The sequence below is a fragment of the Gigantopelta aegis genome, chromosome 5 (genome assembly GCF_016097555.1).
Source record: "Gigantopelta aegis isolate Gae_Host chromosome 5, Gae_host_genome, whole genome shotgun sequence".
Classification (NCBI taxonomy): Eukaryota; Metazoa; Mollusca; class Gastropoda; order Neomphalida; family Peltospiridae; genus Gigantopelta; species Gigantopelta aegis.
In genome coordinates, this window is record NC_054703.1 from 5,290,493 (window position 1) to 5,310,028 (window position 19,536).

Here is a 19,536-nt window from a genome sequence, read left to right on the forward strand (position 1 = left end):
AGAACACACAGCCTATGTTAACCAGTTGGAGTTTACTGAAGACAGGTAACTTGTTAAAACTCGTTAGAACACACAGCCTATGTTAACCAGTTGGAGTTTACTGAAGACAGGTAACTTGTTAAAACTCTTGTTAGAATACATGGCCTATGTTAACCAGTTGGAGTTTACTGAAGACAGGTAACTTGTTAAAACTCTTGTTAGAACACATGGCCTATGTTAACCAGTTGGAGTTTACTGAAGACAGGTAACTTGTTAAAACTCTTGTTAGAACACACAGCCTATGTTAACCAGTTGGAGTTTACTGAAGACAGGTAACTTGTTAAAACTCTTGTTAGAACACACGGCCTATGTTAACCAGTTGGAGTTTACTGAAGACAGGTAACTTGTTAAAACTCGTTAGAACACATGGCCTATGTTAACCAGTTGGAGTTTACTGAAGACAGGTAACTTGTTAAAACTCTTGTTAGAACACACAGCCTATGTTAACCAGTTGGAGTTTACTGAAGACAGGTAACTTGTTAAAACTCTTGTTAGAACACACAGCCTATGTTAACCAGTTGGAGTTTACTGAAGACAGGTAACTTGTTAAAACTCTTGTTAGAACACACAGCCTATGTTAACCAGTTGGAGTTTACTGAAGACAGGTAACTTGTTAAAACTCTTGTTAGAACACATGGGCTATGTTAACCAGTTGGAGTTTACTGAAGACAGGTAACTTGTTAAAACTCTTGTTAGAACACATGGCCTATGTTAACCAACTGGAGTTCACTGAAGACAGGTAACTTGTTAAAACTCTTGTTAGAACACATGGGCTATGTTAACCAACTGGAGTTTACTGAAGACAGGTAACTTGTTAAAACTCTTGTTAGAACACATGGCCTATGTTAACCAACTGGAGTTTACTGAAGACAGGTAACTTGTTAAAACTCTTGTTAGAACACATGGCCTATGTTAACCAACTGGAGTTCACTGAAGACAGGTAACTTGTTAAAACTCTTGTTAGAACACATGACCTATGTTAACCAACTGGAGTTCACTGAAGACAGGTAACTTGTTAAAACTCTTGTTAGAACACATGGGCTATGTTAACCAACTGGAGTTTACTGAAGACAGGTAACTTGTTAAAACTCTTGTTAGAACACATGGCCTATGTTAACCAACTGGAGTTTACTGAAGACAGGTAACTTGTTAAAACTCTTGTTAGAACACATGGCCTATGTTAACCAACTGGAGTTCACTGAAGACAGGTAACTTGTTAAAACTCTTGTTAGAACACATGACCTATGTTAACCAACTGGAGTTCACTGAAGACAGGTAACTTGTTAAAACTCTTGTTAGAACACATGGGCTATGTTAACCAACTGGAGTTCACTGAAGACAGGTAACTTGTTAAAACTCTTGTTAGAACACTGAAGACAGGTAACTTGTTAAAACTCTTGTTAGAACACTGAAGACAGGTAACTTGTTAAAACTCTTGTTAGAATTTTGAAGACAGGTAACTTGTTAAAACTCTTGTTAGAACACATGACCTATGTTAACCAACTGGAGTTCAATGAAGACAGGTAACTTGTTAAAACTTGTGTTAGAACACATGGCCTATGTTAACCATTTGGTTTTCACTGAAGACCGGTAACTTGCCAAAACTTTAAAAACTATAAAATTGATTTTGTTGTGTTTGTTTCAGGTACACCCCCTGGATGATAAAATGATATTTGTTGTGATTGTTTCAGGTACACCCCCCTGGATGATAAAATGATATTTATTGTGATTGTTTCAGGTACACCCCCATGGATGATAAAATGATATTTGTTGTGTTTGTTTCAGGTACACCCCCCTGAATGATAAAATGATATTTGTTGTGTTTGTTTCAGGTACTCCCCCCTGGATGATAAAATGATATTTATTGTGATTGTTTCAGGTACACCCCCCTGGATGATAAAATGATATTTATTGTGATTGTTTCAGGTACACACCCCTGGATGATAAAATGATATTTATTGTGATTGTTTCAGGTACACCCCCCTGGACTATGCCCTGATGGGTGAGCACCATGACGTGGCCCAGTACATGATAGAACAAGGTGCGCTGTCCATCACCGGAATACAGGACATCGCTGCCCAGAAGATACAGGTCAGTCTATTAACAGACTCTGGTTTCTAAAAACTACTGCATATGGCCACAGACCACAATTAATTTCACTATATGTTTCTATATACCGTTAGTGGCTACAACATTTTTATTAGTATCAGCAGGCCCATGGATTTTTGTATGTACCTTTGCCTGCCTGGGAGAAACATATCCTGAAAAGGACAACCCCTTTTGTCCAGCTCTTTTTCCCAGGATATTGGTTTAAACACATCCACTAAACCTGGCCGGAGTACACCCATTTTACACAAAAAGCACTACTTTTATATGGGCCAGAATAACCACAAATAAGTCTTCAGTGTCAACAAGTTACACATGTTTACAAACTACATGCTCTCTCCCCTGTCACTTCAGTCTAATAGTTGCCACTTCATAGCCGTCTGCCATGAAATAATCACAGTCAAACAGCAGACTACTTGTGCTGACAAATGTCCGGATTTTCGACAACCAAATGCGAAGATACCTGTGATCTGAGGCTATGTTTTTCACTACTAAAGCTATTTTTGATAATTGAAAATAGAAATGCTGAAACAACACGTACCTCAGAGAAGTAACGGTTTTGGAAGAAAGAAAGGAAATGTTTTACGACGCACTGAACACATTTTATTTATGGTTATATGGTGTCAGACATATGGTTATATGGTGTCAGACATATGGTTAACGACCACACAGATACTGAGAGGAAACCCGCTGTCACTACTTCATGAGCTACTCTTTTCGATTAGCAGCAAGGGATCTTTTATATGCACCATCCCATAGACAGGTTAGTACATACCACAGCCTTTGTTACACCAGTTGTGGAGCGCTGGCTGGAACGAGAAACAGCCCAATGGATCCACCGATGGGGATTGATCCTAGACTGACCGCGTACATGTATCAAGCGAATGCTTTACCTCTGGGTTAAGTCCCACTCCTTAACGGTTTTGGAGACAAACACTAGCTAGTCCGTTATAAATAGTATGTCCCCGTTTCAACGCCATGGACTCTTGTTTTACTCTGTTTTAACTTGACCCAGATGTGTTACAGGTTTGTAGAGTAACTCAACTTAGTGTTAATTTTCATGGATCTGCTATTTTAAAGGAAAGGAATAATTTGCTCAAGCAGAGACAGGACTTCACATACCGTGGACTTTGATATACCAATTGTTGGGAACAGGTGGGGACTGGAAATAACATTGATGGAAGGCCTACACATTAGCTCCTGAACTTTCATAAAAGTTTGTAATGTTTGTTTTGTTTAACAACACCACTAGAGCACATTGATTTATTAATCTTCAGGCAATAGGATGTCAAACTTTTGGTAATTGCGACATATAGTCTTAGAGAGGAAACCCGCTACATTTTCCCATTAACACTAGTAGTAGCAAGGGATCTTTTATATGCACCATTTCACAGACAGGGTAGCACATACCACAGTCTTTTGATATACCAGTCGTGTTGCAATGGCTGGAACAAGAAATAGCCAAATGGACTCACCGATGAGGATCGATCCTAGACTGACCGTGCATCAAGTGAGTACTTTACCACCGGACTACGTCATTAAGACTAAACACTGGTGGGTCTACTGGGTTGTTTTCACCCATCTCAAACAGTGTCCCACAGCTGGTGTGTCAAAGGTGTGGTATGTGCTGTCATGTCTGTGGAAACATTCATATAAAAGGTCTCACTACACAGATCACTTCCGGGTGAGAGTTCATTCATCATGGTCCACTATAGTTCCTGATTGTGACATATGTTGTGGATCACATATTCACTTCTAGGAAATGGTGAAGAATTAAAACAATATGTATGTTTAATGGTAAGCCTTCTGGCTGTATTTTACCCATGTTATTTTGTAATATTGTGCATCAACCTTTTGGGGCATGGGTGTATTGCACAAGAGACAGCCACAGTGAATCAGTTAATGAACCACCTGTTCAGACCGTCACTACAGCCAGATGTGGTCATACAGCAAAAAACTGAGACGGAAATGTTCTCAATTTTGGAGTGAAAATATATGCTTACATAATGTATGTTCGCAGTGGTGTATGTTGTTAGTGCCAACGAGAACCCATTCTATTGGCAGTCTTCATTTGAAGTTGGGTAATTTAACATGGGTTTCAATGGCAGATGACATCTGTGTAGTGAGACCCGTTCTATTAGCAGTCTTCATTTGAAGTTGGGTAATTTAACATGGGTTTCAATGGCAGATGACATCTGTGTAGTGAGACCCGTTCTATTGGCAATCTTCATTTGAAGTTGGGTAATTTAACATGGGTTTCAATGGCAGATGACATCTGTGTAGTGAGACCCGTTCTATTGGCAATCTTCATTTGAAGTTGGGTAATTTAACATGGGTTTCAATGGCAGATGACATCTGTGTAGTGAGACCCGTTCTATTGGCAATCTTCATTTGAAGTTGGGTAATTTAACATGGGTTTCAATGGCAGATGACATCTGTGTAGTGAGACCTAAGATCACTTGCTGCTAATGGAAAGGAGTAGCTGGTTTCCTCAGAATTACCAAATATTAGACATCCAACAACCAATGATTATTTGATCAATGTGCTCTAGTAATATGGTTAAATTAAACAAACTTTTAACTGTCATAAAAACTAATGTAATTCTCAGTAGCATATGTTGTTGTTTTGTTTTGGGTGTTTTTTTTGTGTGTGTGTGTTTGTGTGTGTGTGTGTTTGTGTGTGTGTGTGTTTGTGTGTGTGTGTGTGTTTGTGAATTTTTTGGGGGTGTGAGGGGAGTAGGGTGTTCTGTGGCTTTTGGGGAAGCGTTAGCGGTGTGTTTCCTCTGATGTTTTTAGGCACGGTTCTGGTGTGTTTGTGGAGGGAGAGTTCCTCTGACTGGGGCACATCTTACCAGTGATATAAGATAGAGTGCCCACGACAGGCCTGCTTGAGCTTCCCAAACGGCTGATTGATGTTTTTCTTGCAGTCTGCGTTCCGTGGGTACCGGGTGAGGAAGACGTTTATTGAGAGGAAGAATTTGTTCATGAAACACGAGATGCTCAAGAAAGAGGCTGCCAGGTTAGATAACTCTGAGCTACTTTCACTTTCACTTCTACTCTCCATCAGTATTAGATTTCCAGTTTTGACTTCAGTAACATGTTAGCGGATGCCGGGTAAGGCAACTCTGTAATAAAAACAAAATAGATCATAATTAGTGCCCCTGCTAGGTTGTTATGGGTTTGAAATCATTTGAAATTGGGCACTGCATTTCATGAACATTGTCACATTTTAAACAGCAGTTCTCTTACTAAAATCTTTCTGAAAATTAAAAAAATATATCCATTAATTTCCTAGAGTTTAGGGTACATAATTTTACACTTCGTACCCTTGGAAGAAACCCTGGTTAGTATTTGTTTAATGTATTTTACTGGATGAAGTATGGTATAACATTTTGTAACCAGGTTACACATTGATTGTCTTGCTGTTTTTAAATTTTTTTAGGAAGAGTGTTATAATATTTCGTGAAGAGGCCTCCTGCTTATAAAACTTTTTAGAGTCTTAACACAACAATTTAATGCAGTCTGATACTTTTAACACCAAGGCAGTGCCATACAAACGACATGTGTGTGACATCGTTAGAGATTTGTATCCAAGTTAAAGTTTTAAAAGCACATACTTAGTTTAAGGATTGTATTATTGTATTTTACTGTTTGTGTTTGTAGGAAGCGCGCCGTGGAGGAATACCGCAAGAAGGAGGATGTACTGCACAGGAAGGACGTCGACAGACAATACCTCACCGACCTACTCACAGACGAGATGGGCTGTCCACTCTCGGACAACACAGACGAGATGGGCTGTCCAGTTACTGACAACACAGATGGGACGGAGTGTCTACTAGCTGAACACAGAGATGGGATGGAGTGTCCAGTCACTGACCATAGAGACGGGATGGAGTGTCCAGTCACTGACCATAGAGATGGGATGGAGTGTCCAGTCACTGACCATAGAGACGGGATGGAGTGTCCAGTCACTGACCATAGAGATGGGATGGAGTGTCCAGTCAATGACCATGGAGATGGGATGGAGTGTCCAGTTACTGACCATAGAGACGGGATGGAGTGTCCAGTCACTGACCACAGAGACAGGATGGAGTGTCCAGTCAATGACCATGGAGATGGGATGGAGTGTCCAATTACTGACCATAGAGACGGGATGGAGTGTCCAGTCACTGACCACAGAGACAGGATGGAGTATCCAGTCACTGACCACAGAGACGGGATGGAGTGTCCAGTCACTGACCATAGAGATGGGACCCAGTGTCCACTCTTGGACAACACAGCCGAGACAAAAAGTCCAATCACTGACCACAGAGATGGGACAGAGTGTCCAGTCCCTGACCACACACAGACAGACAGAACTAGACACACACACAGCACACGGCTAACAACTACAGCAAAGAGGTTAGTTTTTATCTAGCGTTTACGAACTTAAAAGGTGAGATGCAGGTGTCACTTTTATCAATAGTGACAGCCACTTTGGCGAATAGTTCAGTGTCTAGTCATTGACCAGAGAGAGGCAGATGGAACTGCTCGTTCACATCATGACTGATATATCAAAGGCTGTGGTATGTACTGTCCTGTATGTGGGAAAGTGCATATAAAAGATCCCCTCCTGGAAATAGAAAAAATGTAGTGGGATTCCTCTCTTAAGACTATGAGTCAAAATGTACAAAATGTTTGACATCCATTAGTTGATGATTAATAAATCAATGTGCTCTAGTAGTGTCATTAAGCAAAACAAACTTTAAAACATTTCAATAGCCGATGATTAATAAATCAATGTGCTCTAGTGGTGTCATTAAACAAAACAAACTTTAAAACATTTCAATAGCCGATGATTAATAAATCAATGTGCTCTAGTGGTGTCATTAAACAAAACAAACTAACATTTTTCAATAGCCGAAGATTAATAAATCAATGTGCTCTAGTGGTGTCATTAAACAAAACAAACTTTAAAACATTTCAATAGCCGATGATTAATAAATCAATGTGCTCTAGTGGTGTCATTAAACAAAACAAACTAACATATTTCAGTAGCAGATGATTAATAAATAATGTGCTCTAGTGGTGTCATTAAACAAAACAAACTAACATTTTTCAATAGCCAAAGATTAATAAATCAATGTGCTCTAGTGGTGTCATTAAACAAAACAAACTTTAAAACATTTCAATAGCCGATGATTAATAAATCAATGTGCTCTAGTGGTGTCATTAAACAAAACAAACTTTAAAACATTTCAATAGCCGATGATTAATAAATCAATGTGCTCTAGTGGTGTCATTAAACAAAACAAACTAACATATTTCAGTAGCAGATGATTAATAAATAATGTGCTCTAGTGGTGTCATTAAACAAAACAAACTAACATTTTTCAATAGCCAAAGATTAATAAATCAATGTGCTCTAGTGGTGTCATTAAACAAAACAAACTTTAAAACATTTCAATAGCCGATGATTAATAAATCAATGTGCTCTAGTGGTGTCATTAAACAAAACAAACTTTAAAACATTTCAATAGCCGATGATTAATAAATCAATGTGCTCTAGTGGTGTCATTAAACAAAACAAACTAACATTTTTCAATAGCCGAAGATTAATAAATCAATGTGCTCTAGTGGTGTCATTAAACAAAACAAACTTTAAAACATTTCAATAGCCGATGATTAATAAATCAATGTGCTCTAGTGGTGTCATTAAACAAAACAAACTAACATATTTCAGTAGCAGATGATTAATAAATAATGTGCTCTAGTGGTGTCATTAAACAAAACAAACTAACATTTTTCAGTAGCCAAAGATTAATAAATCAATGTGCTCTAGTGGTGTCATTAAACAAAACAAACTAACATTTTTCAGTAGCAGATGATTAATAAATAATGTGCTCTAGTGGTGTCATTAAACAAAAGAAACTAAAAAAATTCAATAGCCGATGATTAATAAATAATGTGCTCTAGTGGTGTCGTTAAACAAAAGAAACTTTAACATTTTTCAATAGCCGATGATTAATAAATCAATGTGCTCTAGTGGTGTCGTTAAACAAAAGAAACTAACATTTTTCAATAGCTGATTAATAAATCAGTTGTGCTCTAGTGGTGGTGTTAAACAAAACAGACTTTTTTTTACTCACACACATAGCAGGGAGATAACAACTATAATAAAGAGGTCAGTTTATCTAGCGTAACTCTAATCGCAAACACAGCAGACTGCCTGTGTGGCCATCTATTGAGAACTCTGAACATTTTTTACTCCAATGTTCAATCTTTGACAGAAAACAGAGACAATTTCTATCTGCCTATTCCAATCTAAACTACAAAACACTTTTACTTGGAAACAAAATAAATAGGAAGAAAAAAATATGTCTTTCTGTAAAAAAGACAGCATGGGGTGGGGGGAGGGTTTGGGGCAGTGTGTGGAAAATTTAGACCTGAGATGTGTTATAGAGCATTATAAAAGTAAATTATATAACTGAATTACACGGTAAGTAAATAACGAGAAAAAAAGATAGGACAGGGTGAGGGATGGTTTGGGACAGTGGGTAACTCTATTTATGTGCTCATATACCACTGGGGTTTCAAACACGTCCATCCCGAGTCCGACCTCCTGTGACCCTGACTCAGGACAGGACTTAGTCTCTTAAAGGGACATTCCCGAGTTTGTTGCATTGTAAGATGTTTCTCTTAAAGGGACATTCCTGAGTTTGTTGCATTGTAAGATGTTTCTCTTAAAGGGACATTCCTGAGTTTGTTGCATTGTAAGATGTTTCTCTTAAAGGGACATTCCTGAGTTTGTCGCATTGTAAGATGTTTCTCTTAAAGGGACATTCCTGAGTTTGTCGCATTGTAAGATGTTTCTCTTAAAGGGACATTCCTGAGTTTGTCGCATTGTAAGATGTTTCTCTTAAAGGGACATTCCTGAGTTTGCTGCAGTGTAAGATGTTTCTCTTAAAGGGACATTCCTGAGTTTGTCGCATTGTAAGATGTTTCTCTTAAAGGGACATTCCTGAGTTTGTCGCATTGTAAGATGTTTCTCTTAAAGGGACATTCCTGAGTTTGCTGCAGTGTAAGATGTTTCTCTTAAAGGGACATTCCTGAGTTTACTGCATTGTAAGATTTTTCCGACTAATAAAATATTTCTACGATTAAACTTACATATTAAATATATTTTCTTGTTTAGAATATCAGTGTCTGTATATTCAATATGTTTCTGGTCGTCTTAATATTTGTAAGAAGCCCAAACTGGATTTCGTCTTCAAATAATTTTCTACGTACGAAAAAAAACATATTTTGGGAAATAAAATGAAGTTTAACCTACATGTAGTACAAATATTAGAACAATCAGAAACACGTTTAATATACAGCCACTAATATTTTATGCAGAAAAATACAGTTAATATGTAATTTCAACCATTAAAAAGTCTCTGTTAGTCCATAACATCTTAAAAATTGCAACAAACTCAGGAATGTACCTTTAATAGCTAATTTAGAAATTTTGATAAAAGTCCAAAAATTAACACCATAGCAGGTGAGATAATTGCACACACATGTACATCTGTCGCTTGAAAACTTATCTCCCATTTTTTTTATAGTTATAGCAGGTTAATTTCTATTTCACAACTTTTTGATAGCTTTAGAATGTGAAGTTCTATTTCACAACTTTTTGATAGCTTTAGAATGTGAAGTTCTATTTCACAACTTTTTGATAGCTTTAGAATGTGAAGTTCTATTTCACAACTTTTTGATAACTACAGGCTGATAGGTACAGGGTTCGCAGCCCGGTACCGATTCCAACCCAGAGCAAATTCTTAAGAGCTCAATGGGTAGGTGTAAGGCCACTACTCCCTCTTATCTCTCACTAACCTCTAACCAACTAACAACTAACCCTCTGTCCTGGATAGACAGCCCAGGTAGCTGAGGTGTGTGTGTCCAGGATAGCGTGCTTGAATATTTGGATATAAGCACGAAAATAAGTTGAAATGAAATGAGTTAAGAGGGTGTAGTGGTCTTACACCTATATCCATTGAGTCGTTAACACTCGCTCAGGGTGGGAGCCGGTACCGGGATACGAACCCTTTACGTACCAGCCTTAGGTCTGATAGCTTAACCACATCACCACCAAGACTGGTACAGGTGGTATAACATGTAGAACAGAACAGAACTTTATTTACACGTGGGCATAAGAAGAATATACATAATAAGATTTGGACAAGATAATGGTTTACAGGAGTATACAAACAATGGTGAATATATTTCTTCATACATAACACAACAAAATAAATACATTCTATCATATTCTGTGTTTTTGTCCACACACCTCCTAAATGATCCATTAAAACGTGCTCTTTGTTGGAGCCAGTACCGGTATTTGAATCCAGTACTATAGTACTTACCATTCTTAAAGTTTTTGAGCATTAATTAAGGTATATATATGTTTTACTATTATAGCCGTTTTTGATAACTGAAATCATACTTTACTTACATGTATATGTTATGGTTTAGATTATCAATATCCGTACATTCGAAGTGTTTTTGGTCTACCTGGCATTTTTAATATCACAAAATGCATTTATCATATTTTTAAAAATGCACGCTTGTCTGAGAAGTAACAGTTATGGAGTCGAATTTTAGTCTCTTTTTAGAGGGTATTTCACCATTTCAAAGTCACAGACTCATGTTTTACTCAATTGTAACTTGATCCAAATGTGTTACAGGTTTGTAGATTAACTAAACTTAGTGTTAATTTTCACGGGTTGAAACTAGGGTCTGTCCCTTTAACTAATCTTAGTGTTAATTTTCACGGGTTGAAACTAGGGTCTGTTCCTTTAAGGCCAATGGGACATATAAAAGAGAACAGAACTTTTACTTACACTCGATCAGGCCATTCTGCAAAAACATGAGAGGAATATACATAATGAGCATTTGAACAAGATGATTTACAGACAGATATAATCATATAGTGAATAATTTCTTGCTTGATACATACATGAAATATATAACAAAATAAATCCATTGTATGATATATACATGTATATATATATATATTGTGGCCAGGTTAGCCACTGATTGTCTTACTGTAAATGCATATAGTTGATTGGAAGGAGGTGAATACATTTCTTGATACATACATGTAATATATAACAAAATAAATCTATTCTATGATATATACATGTATATATATATATATATTGTGGCCAGGTTAGCCACTGATTGTCTTACTGTAACTGCATATAGTTGATTGGAAGGAGGTGAATACATTTCTTGATACATACATGTAATATATAACAAAATAAATCCTTTCTATGATATATACATGTATATATATATATATATATATTGTGGCCAGGTTAGCCACTGATTGTCTTACTGTAAATGCATATAGTTGATTGGAAGGAGGTGAATACATTTCTTGATATATACATGAAATATATAACAAAATAAATCCATTCTATGATATATACATATATATATATATTGTGGCCAGGTTAGCCACTGATTGTTTCACAGTACATGTAGTCTATTGGAAGGAGGTGTGGTATAATATTTCTTAATCCTTACAGTATTAATCCATTTGGTCTGCAAGTCGCATTCACCGAGGCGTGAAGACTTAATTCACGTCACACCCGACTGAGCGTCTAACAATGTGTGTGTGGGTATCATAGCTGGAGCAGACGAGTGTGTTTGTTCTATCAACAGTCGCGTCGTGATTGTTCCATTGTCGGCACGTGAAAACCTTTCTGGCCTGTCAATTCTTTCCACCATTGTCTCTCAAAATGGTCTTTACTCAAAGATAATGACTGTGTGTTTTCACGCTGTGCTGCAGTTCGTGGTTTGATAAATGTAGTTTGGGAGAAGCTAGGACCGGCCTTTTTTTTTCAAGTTGTGCAGCACTGTTTTGTGTGTGTATTGTTGCACAGGAGTAGCAGGAGATTTCTACCAGTATGACAGCCACGGATTCACCCAAGATCATTGTCCCTCTGCTCAAGTTAGTAGCATAGCAGACTTTACTGCAAGCAGTAAACATTTTGAAACTTAATAGTTGGGCTCTGTCTGTCTGTCTGTCTCTTTCTGTGTGTGTGTCTCTCTCTGTCTCTCTCTCTCTCTCTCTCTCTGTCTGTCTCTGTCTCTGTCTCTGTCTCTGTCTCTCTCTCTCTCTCTCTCTCTCTCTCTCTCTCTCTCTCTCTCTCTCTGCCCAGTTATCCTCTATTGTTATTGCTACTTACATCAGTTAGATACATGTATATGCTACATGTGTGTATAACAGGTTACTTTATGTCCAGGTATCCACTATTGTTGTTACTACTTATATCAGTTGATAGGTATATGCTACATAGCATATTACTTAATGTTCAGGTGTCCACTATTGTTGTTATTACTTATATCAGTTAATAGGTATATGCTACATAACATATTACTTAATGTTCAGGTGTCCACTATTGTTGTTGCTACTTATATATCAGTTAGGTACATGTATGTGCTATCATTGTCTGTTTTCTTGGTTATCTGAATATATCAGTTTTAAAATAGTTGGGAAATTTGGTCATAATTAATACATACGTAGGCTGTCAACCTATCCCACTGCCGATCTCTCGACATCCATTTGCTAGTCTGAGCACTTACAGTTCGATTCTCATCATATACAACACCTACGACCGATCAGTTGTTAATCGGAGTGCAAGCTTGACAAGTTGGGAGTGAGGGAAATTAATATAACACAACTGCCAAGTTGGTTAACTCTGTTGTGACTGTTGACAAGTTAACAGGAGGAAGAAACTGCAGCCAGAATGCTCATCCATAGTGTTAGGAAGTTAACAGGAGGAAGAAACTGCAGCCAGAATGCTCGTCCATAGTGTTAGGAAGTTAACAGGAGGAAGAAACTGCAGCCAGAACGCTCGTCCATAGTGTTAGGAAGTTAACAGGAGGAAGAAACTGCAGGCAGAACGCTCATCCATAGTGTTAGGAAGTTAACAGGAGGAAGAAACTGCAGCCAGAACGCTCGTCCATAGTGTTAGGAAGTTAACAGGAGGAAGAAACTGCAGCCAGAACGCTCGTCCATAGTGTTAGGAAGTTAACAGGAGGAAGAAACTGCAGCCAGAACGCTCATCCATAGTGTTAGGTAGTTAACAGGAGGAAGAAACTGCAGCCAGAACTCTCATCCATAGTGTTAGGAAGTTAACAGGAGGAAGAAACTGCAGCCAGAACGCTCATCCATAGTGTTAGGAAGTTAACAGGAGGAAGAAACTGCAGGCAGAACGCTCATCCATAGTGTTAGGTAGTTAACAGGAGGAAGAAACTGCAGCCAGAACGCTCGTCCATAGTGTTAGGTAGTTAACAGGAGGAAGAAACTGCAGCCAGAACGCTCATCCATAGTGTTAGGAAGTTAACAGGAGGAAGAAACTGCAGCCAGAACGCTCGTCCATAGTGTTAGGAAGTTAACAGGAGGAAGAAACTGCAGGCAGAACGCTCGTCCATAGTGTTAGGAAGTTAACAGGAGGAAGAAACTGCAGCCAGAACGCTCGTCCATAGTGTTAGGTAGTTAACAGGAGGAAGAAACTGCAGCCAGAACGCTCATCCATAGTGTTAGGAAGTTAACAGGAGGAAGAAACTGCAGCCAGAACGCTCATCCATAGTGTTAGGTAGTTAACAGGAGGAAGAAACTGCAGCCAGAACACTCATCCATAGTGTTAGGTAGTTAACAGGAGGAAGAAACTGCAGGCAGAACGCTCATCCATAGTGTTAGGAAGTTAACAGGAGGAAGAAACTGCAGCCAGAACGCTCATCCATAGTGTTAGGTAGTTAACAGGAGGAAGAAACTGCACGCAGAACGCTCATCCATAGTGTTAGGAAGTTAACAGGAGGAAGAAACTGCAGCCAGAACGCTCATCCATAGTGTTAGGTAGTTAACAGGAGGAAGAAACTGCAGCCAGAACACTCATCCATAGTGTTAGGAAGTTAACAGGAGGAAGAAACTGCAGCCAGAACGCTCATCCATAGTGTTAGGTAGTTAACAGGAGGAAGAAACTGCAGCCAGAACGCTCATCCATAGTGTTAGGTAGTTAACAGGAGGAAGAAACTGCAGCCAGAACGCTCATCCATAGTGTTAGGTAGTTAACAGGAGGAAGAAACTGCAGCCAGAACGCTCATCCATAGTGTTAGGTAGTTAACAGGAGGAAGAAACTGCAGCCAGAACGCTCATCCATAGTGTTAGGAAGTTAACAGGAGGAAGAAACTGCAGCCAGAACGCTCATCCATAGTGTTAGGAAGTTAACAGGAGGAAGAAACTGCAGGCAGAACGCTCATCCATAGTGTTAGGTAGTTAACAGGAGGAAGAAACTGCAGCCAGAACGCTCATCCATAGTGTTAGGTAGTTAACAAGAGGAAGAAACTGCAGGCAGAACGCTCATCCATAGTGTTAGGAAGTTAACAGGAGGAAGAAACTGCAGCCAGAACGCTCGTCCATAGTGTTAGGAAGTTAACAGGAGGAAGAAACTGCAGCCAGAACGCTCGTCCATAGTGTTAGGAAGTTAACAGGAGGAAGAAACTGCAGCCAGAACGCTCATCCATAGTGTTAGGTAGTTAACAGGAGGAAGAAACTGCAGGCAGAACGCTCATCCATAGTGTTAGGTAGTTAACAGGAGGAAGAAACTGCAGCCAGAACGCTCGTCCATAGTGTTAGGAAGTTAACAGGAGGAAGAAACTGCAGCCAGAACGCTCGTCCATAGTGTTAGGAAGTTAACAGGAGGAAGAAACTGGTCTGACAGCCAGAACGCTCATCCATAGTGTTAGGTAGTTAACAGGAGGAAGAAACTGCAGCCAGAACGCTCATCCATAGTGTTAGGAAGTTAACAGGAGGAAGAAACTGCAGCCAGAACGCTCATCCATAGTGTTAGGAAGTTAACAGGAGGAAGAAACTGCAGGCAGAACGCTCATCCATAGTGTTAGGTAGTTAACAGGAGGAAGAAACTGCAGCCAGAACGCTCATCCATAGTGTTAGGTAGTTAACAGGAGGAAGAAACTGCAGGCAGAACGCTCATCCATAGTGTTAGGAAGTTAACAGGAGGAAGAAACTGCAGCCAGAACGCTCATCCATAGTGTTAGGTAGTTAACAGGAGGAAGAAACTGCACGCAGAACGCTCATCCATAGTGTTAGGAAGTTAACAGGAGGAAGAAACTGCAGCCAAAACGCTCATCCATAGTGTTAGGAAGTTAACAGGAGGAAGAAACTGCAGCCAGAACGCTCATCCATAGTGTTAGGAAGTTAACAGGAGGAAGAAACTGCAGCCAGAACGCTCATCCATAGTGTTAGGTAGTTAACAGGAGGAAGAAACTGCAGCCAGAACGCTCATCCATAGTGTTAGGAAGTTAACAGGAGGAAGAAACTGCAGCCAGAACGCTCATCCATAGTGTTAGGTAGTTAACAGGAGGAAGAAACTGCAGCCAGAACGCTCATCCATAGTGTTAGGAAGTTAACAGGAGGAAGAAACTGCAGCCAGAACGCTCATCCATAGTGTTAGGAAGTTAACAGGAGGAAGAAACTGCAGGCAGAACGCTCATCCATAGTGTTAGGTAGTTAACAGGAGGAAGAAACTGCAGCCAGAACGCTCATCCATAGTGTTAGGTAGTTAACAGGAGGAAGAAACTGCAGGCAGAACGCTCATCCATAGTGTTAGGAAGTTAACAGGAGGAAGAAACTGCAGCCAGAACGCTCATCCATAGTGTTAGGTAGTTAACAGGAGGAAGAAACTGCACGCAGAACGCTCATCCATAGTGTTAGGAAGTTAACAGGAGGAAGAAACTGCAGCCAGAACGCTCATCCATAGTGTTAGGTAGTTAACAGGAGGAAGAAACTGCAGCCAGAACGCTCATCCATAGTGTTAGGAAGTTAACAGGAGGAAGAAACTGCAGCCAGAACGCTCATCCATAGTGTTAGGAAGTTAACAGGAGGAAGAAACTGCAGCCAGAACGCTCATCCATAGTGTTAGGTAGTTAACAGGAGGAAGAAACTGCAGCCAGAACGCTCATCCATAGTGTTAGGAAGTTAACAGGAGGAAGAAACTGCAGCCAGAACGCTCATCCATAGTGTTAGGTAGTTAACAGGAGGAGGAAACTGCAGCCAGAACGCTCATCCATAGTGTTAGGTAGTTAACAGGAGGAAGAAACTGCAGCCAGAACGCTCATCCATAGTGTTAGGTAGTTAACAGGAGGAAGAAACTGCAGCCAGAACGCTCATCCATAGTGTTAGGTAGTTAACAGGAGGAAGAAACTGCAGCCAGAACGCTCATCCATAGTGTTAGGAAGTTAACAGGAGGAAGAAACTGCAGTCAGAACGCTCATCCATAGTGTTAGGAAGTTAACAGGAGGAAGAAACTGCAGCCAGAACGCTCATCCATAGTGTTAGGTAGTTAACCATGATATTGACTTCCAGTCTCATAAGGGTGGGACATAGCCCAGTGGTAAAGCGTTCGCTTAATGCGCTGTCGGTCTGAGATCAATCCCAGCCAGTGGGCCCATTGGGCTATTTCTCGCTCCAGCCAGTGCACCACGACTGGTATATCAAAGACCATGGTATGTACTATCCTGTCTGTGGGATGATGCATATAAAAGATCCCCTGCTGCTAATTGAAAAGAGTAGCCCATGAAGTGGTGACAGCGGGTTTCCTCTCAATATATGTGTGCTCCTTTATGTCCGATGTCATATAAGCGTAAATAAAATGTGTTGAGTGCGTCGTTAAATAAAACATTTCCTTTCTTCTTCCAATCTCATAATATTACCTCTTTGTTATAGCTATGTCTCAGTATAAGAGTGTTGTACAGTGTACTTCAATTCTATAATAACGAATGTCTCAGTATAAGAGTGTTATACAGTGTACTTCAATTCTATAATAGTTAATGTCTCAGTATAAGAGTTGTACAGTGTACTTCAATTCTATAATAAATAATGTCTCAGTATAAGAGTTGTACAGTGTACTTCAATTCTATAATAACGAATGTCTCAGTATAAGAGTGTTGTACAGTGTACTTCAATTCTATAATAGTTAATGTCTCAGTATAAGAGTTGTACAGTGTACTTCAATTCTATAATAGTTAATGTCTCAGTATAAGAGTTGTACAGTGTACTTCAATTCTAAACCATAGCAGGGGCACATTATGGGGCTTTCCCAGTTGCACGGACCCCCCCTCCCCCCCCTCCCTCCAGCTACAAAAGGAATGCAAGTAACTGTATTATGTGGCACTGATGTACGCACCAGTTTGAAACAGTTCACAATAAACAGTCAGTCTCTCTCTCTCTCTCTCTCTCTCTCTCTCTCTCTCTCTCTCTCTCTCTTCTCTCTCTCTCTCTCTCTCTCTCTCTCTCTCTCTCTCTCTCTCTCTCTCTCTCTCTCTCTCTCTCTCTCACACTCACTTGTAAAATTTATAATTTCAAATTATAAACATTTACATATTGTTTTGGACCCCCCCCCCCCCGCCTAAAGCATAATCCCCCCCCTGCATAGTGCTGCTTCCAGTGGTAAAGATGTGTACATGTAGTACTGTGTAAACATTCCTTTTAGTCTGTTCTGTGTCGTTGTGACACCCATTTGAATAATAATGGCAGGAAATACTTCTGAATACTTTTTAATCTTCTCATGTCCTATAACAAACATTGGACACTGTTGAACGAGATAGATGACCCAGCATGGTGGATACATTTTTTTGCTGTGTGATATGTAAACGTGTGAATCTGTGTGAAAAACTGAAGTGGTATACAAGAATGGAACTGTATGTATATTATGTAATATTTAGAGAATAAATAGCGAGCTTATGGTGAATGGTAGATTATCTGTCCCAAGTGAATGAATGCTGTAAATCTGAGCATAATCTGCCTCTGTCTTTCTACGTCTCTGTCTCTGTCTCTGTCTCTGTCTCTGTGTGTGTGTGTGTGTGTGTGTGTGTGTGTCTAACTACCTCTCTGTATCTCTCTCTCCCCCACCCCCCACCCCGTCTCTCGCCTCCCCCCTCTCTAATGCTGAAAAAAGCAAACAAATATGTTAGACACCAAACAGCTATAGTTAAAATATTCTGAGGTGCCATTAAAAGGATTTTTCTTTTTTTCTTTATAACTATCGGCTCAGGACTAGCTCTGAGTGAGCAAAATATTTTGTCAAATTGTTTATTAAACTTCAAAAATGGCAAAAATCAACAGTTATTTTCTTTAGAATTCCAATTATTACATGAAAATATTTCACCAAATTAAAATAAAATCCTCTCAAAACCGGACCCTCTATAAACCGGAATCCTCTCAAAACCGGACCCTCTATAAACCAGAATCCCCTCAAAACCGGACCCTCTATAAACCAGAATCCCCTCAAAACCGGACCCTCTATAAACCAGAATCCCCTCAATACTGGACCTTCTATAAACTGGAATCCCCTCAAAACCGGACCCTCTATAAACCAGAATCCTCTCAAAACCGGACCCTCTATAAACCGGAATCCTCTCAAAACTGGACCCTCTATAAACCGGAATCCTCTCAAAACTGGACCCTCTATAAACCGGAATCCTCTCAAAACCGGACCCTCTATAAACCGGAATCCTCTCAAAACCGGACCCTCTATAAACCAGAATCCTCTCAAAACCGGACCCTCTATAAACCGGAATCCTCTCAAAACTGGACCCTCTATAAACCGGAATCCTCTCAAAACCGGACCCTCTATAAACCAGAATCTTCTCAAAACCGGACCCTCTATAAACCAGAATCCTCTCAAAACCGGACCCTCTATAAACCAGAATCCCCTAAAAACTGGACCAACTATAAGCCGGAATCCCTTAAAAACCGGACCCTCTATAAGCCGGAATCCCCTCAACCCCTGACATTTTTCATGGTCCCTTTTTAAGTATCTGTACAGAATATATATAAACTCCATAAACTGGATACCTCTTAAAACCAGACTTTTTACTTTGTCCGAGGCCGGGTCTCTGTTTTACAGGAGTTTCACTGTATACACAGAATAGGGTAGAATGTCTCTTTAAGAATGTGAACAGGTGAGTGTTTAGTACAGGTGATTGGAGGTTTGACTATAACGAGTTATGAATAGAATCAATACTGGAGTGTGGCGGGCTACGTCTGTGTGACCCCCACCACATGATTACCACGACCTGTGTGATTGTGTTTGTGCAGTGTGTGAAACACACTGATTCTCTGTGATCTTTCATGTTGAATTAAACATGTCACCATGCACGACGGATTAATAAGCTCAGCTCTATAGTGCTCCATTGAAAACATGATCCTCCATTACCGTAAAACACTTAAAGTGGCAATATCAAGTAACACATAAAGTGGCAATATTAAGTATTATTTTTCTCCATTACTGTAAAAGACTTAAGTGGCAATATTAAGTATTATTTTTCTCCATTACTG

General features: G+C 39.5%; 1 protein-coding gene across 2 annotated transcripts in view; it reads left to right on the plus strand.

Annotated features, from left to right (window-relative positions):
• LOC121373423 (inversin-like) overlaps positions 1–19,536 on the plus strand; it is a 92,749-nt gene that overhangs the window by 54,474 nt on the left and 18,739 nt on the right. For both annotated transcript variants that reach the window (XM_041500068.1, XM_041500069.1), the window contains exons 15-17: positions 2,013–2,130; positions 5,072–5,163; positions 5,808–6,545. In XM_041500068.1, the coding sequence (XP_041356002.1) occupies positions 2,013–2,130; positions 5,072–5,163; positions 5,808–6,545 (948 nt within the window). The remainder of the gene's footprint in view (positions 1–2,012; positions 2,131–5,071; positions 5,164–5,807; positions 6,546–19,536) is intronic.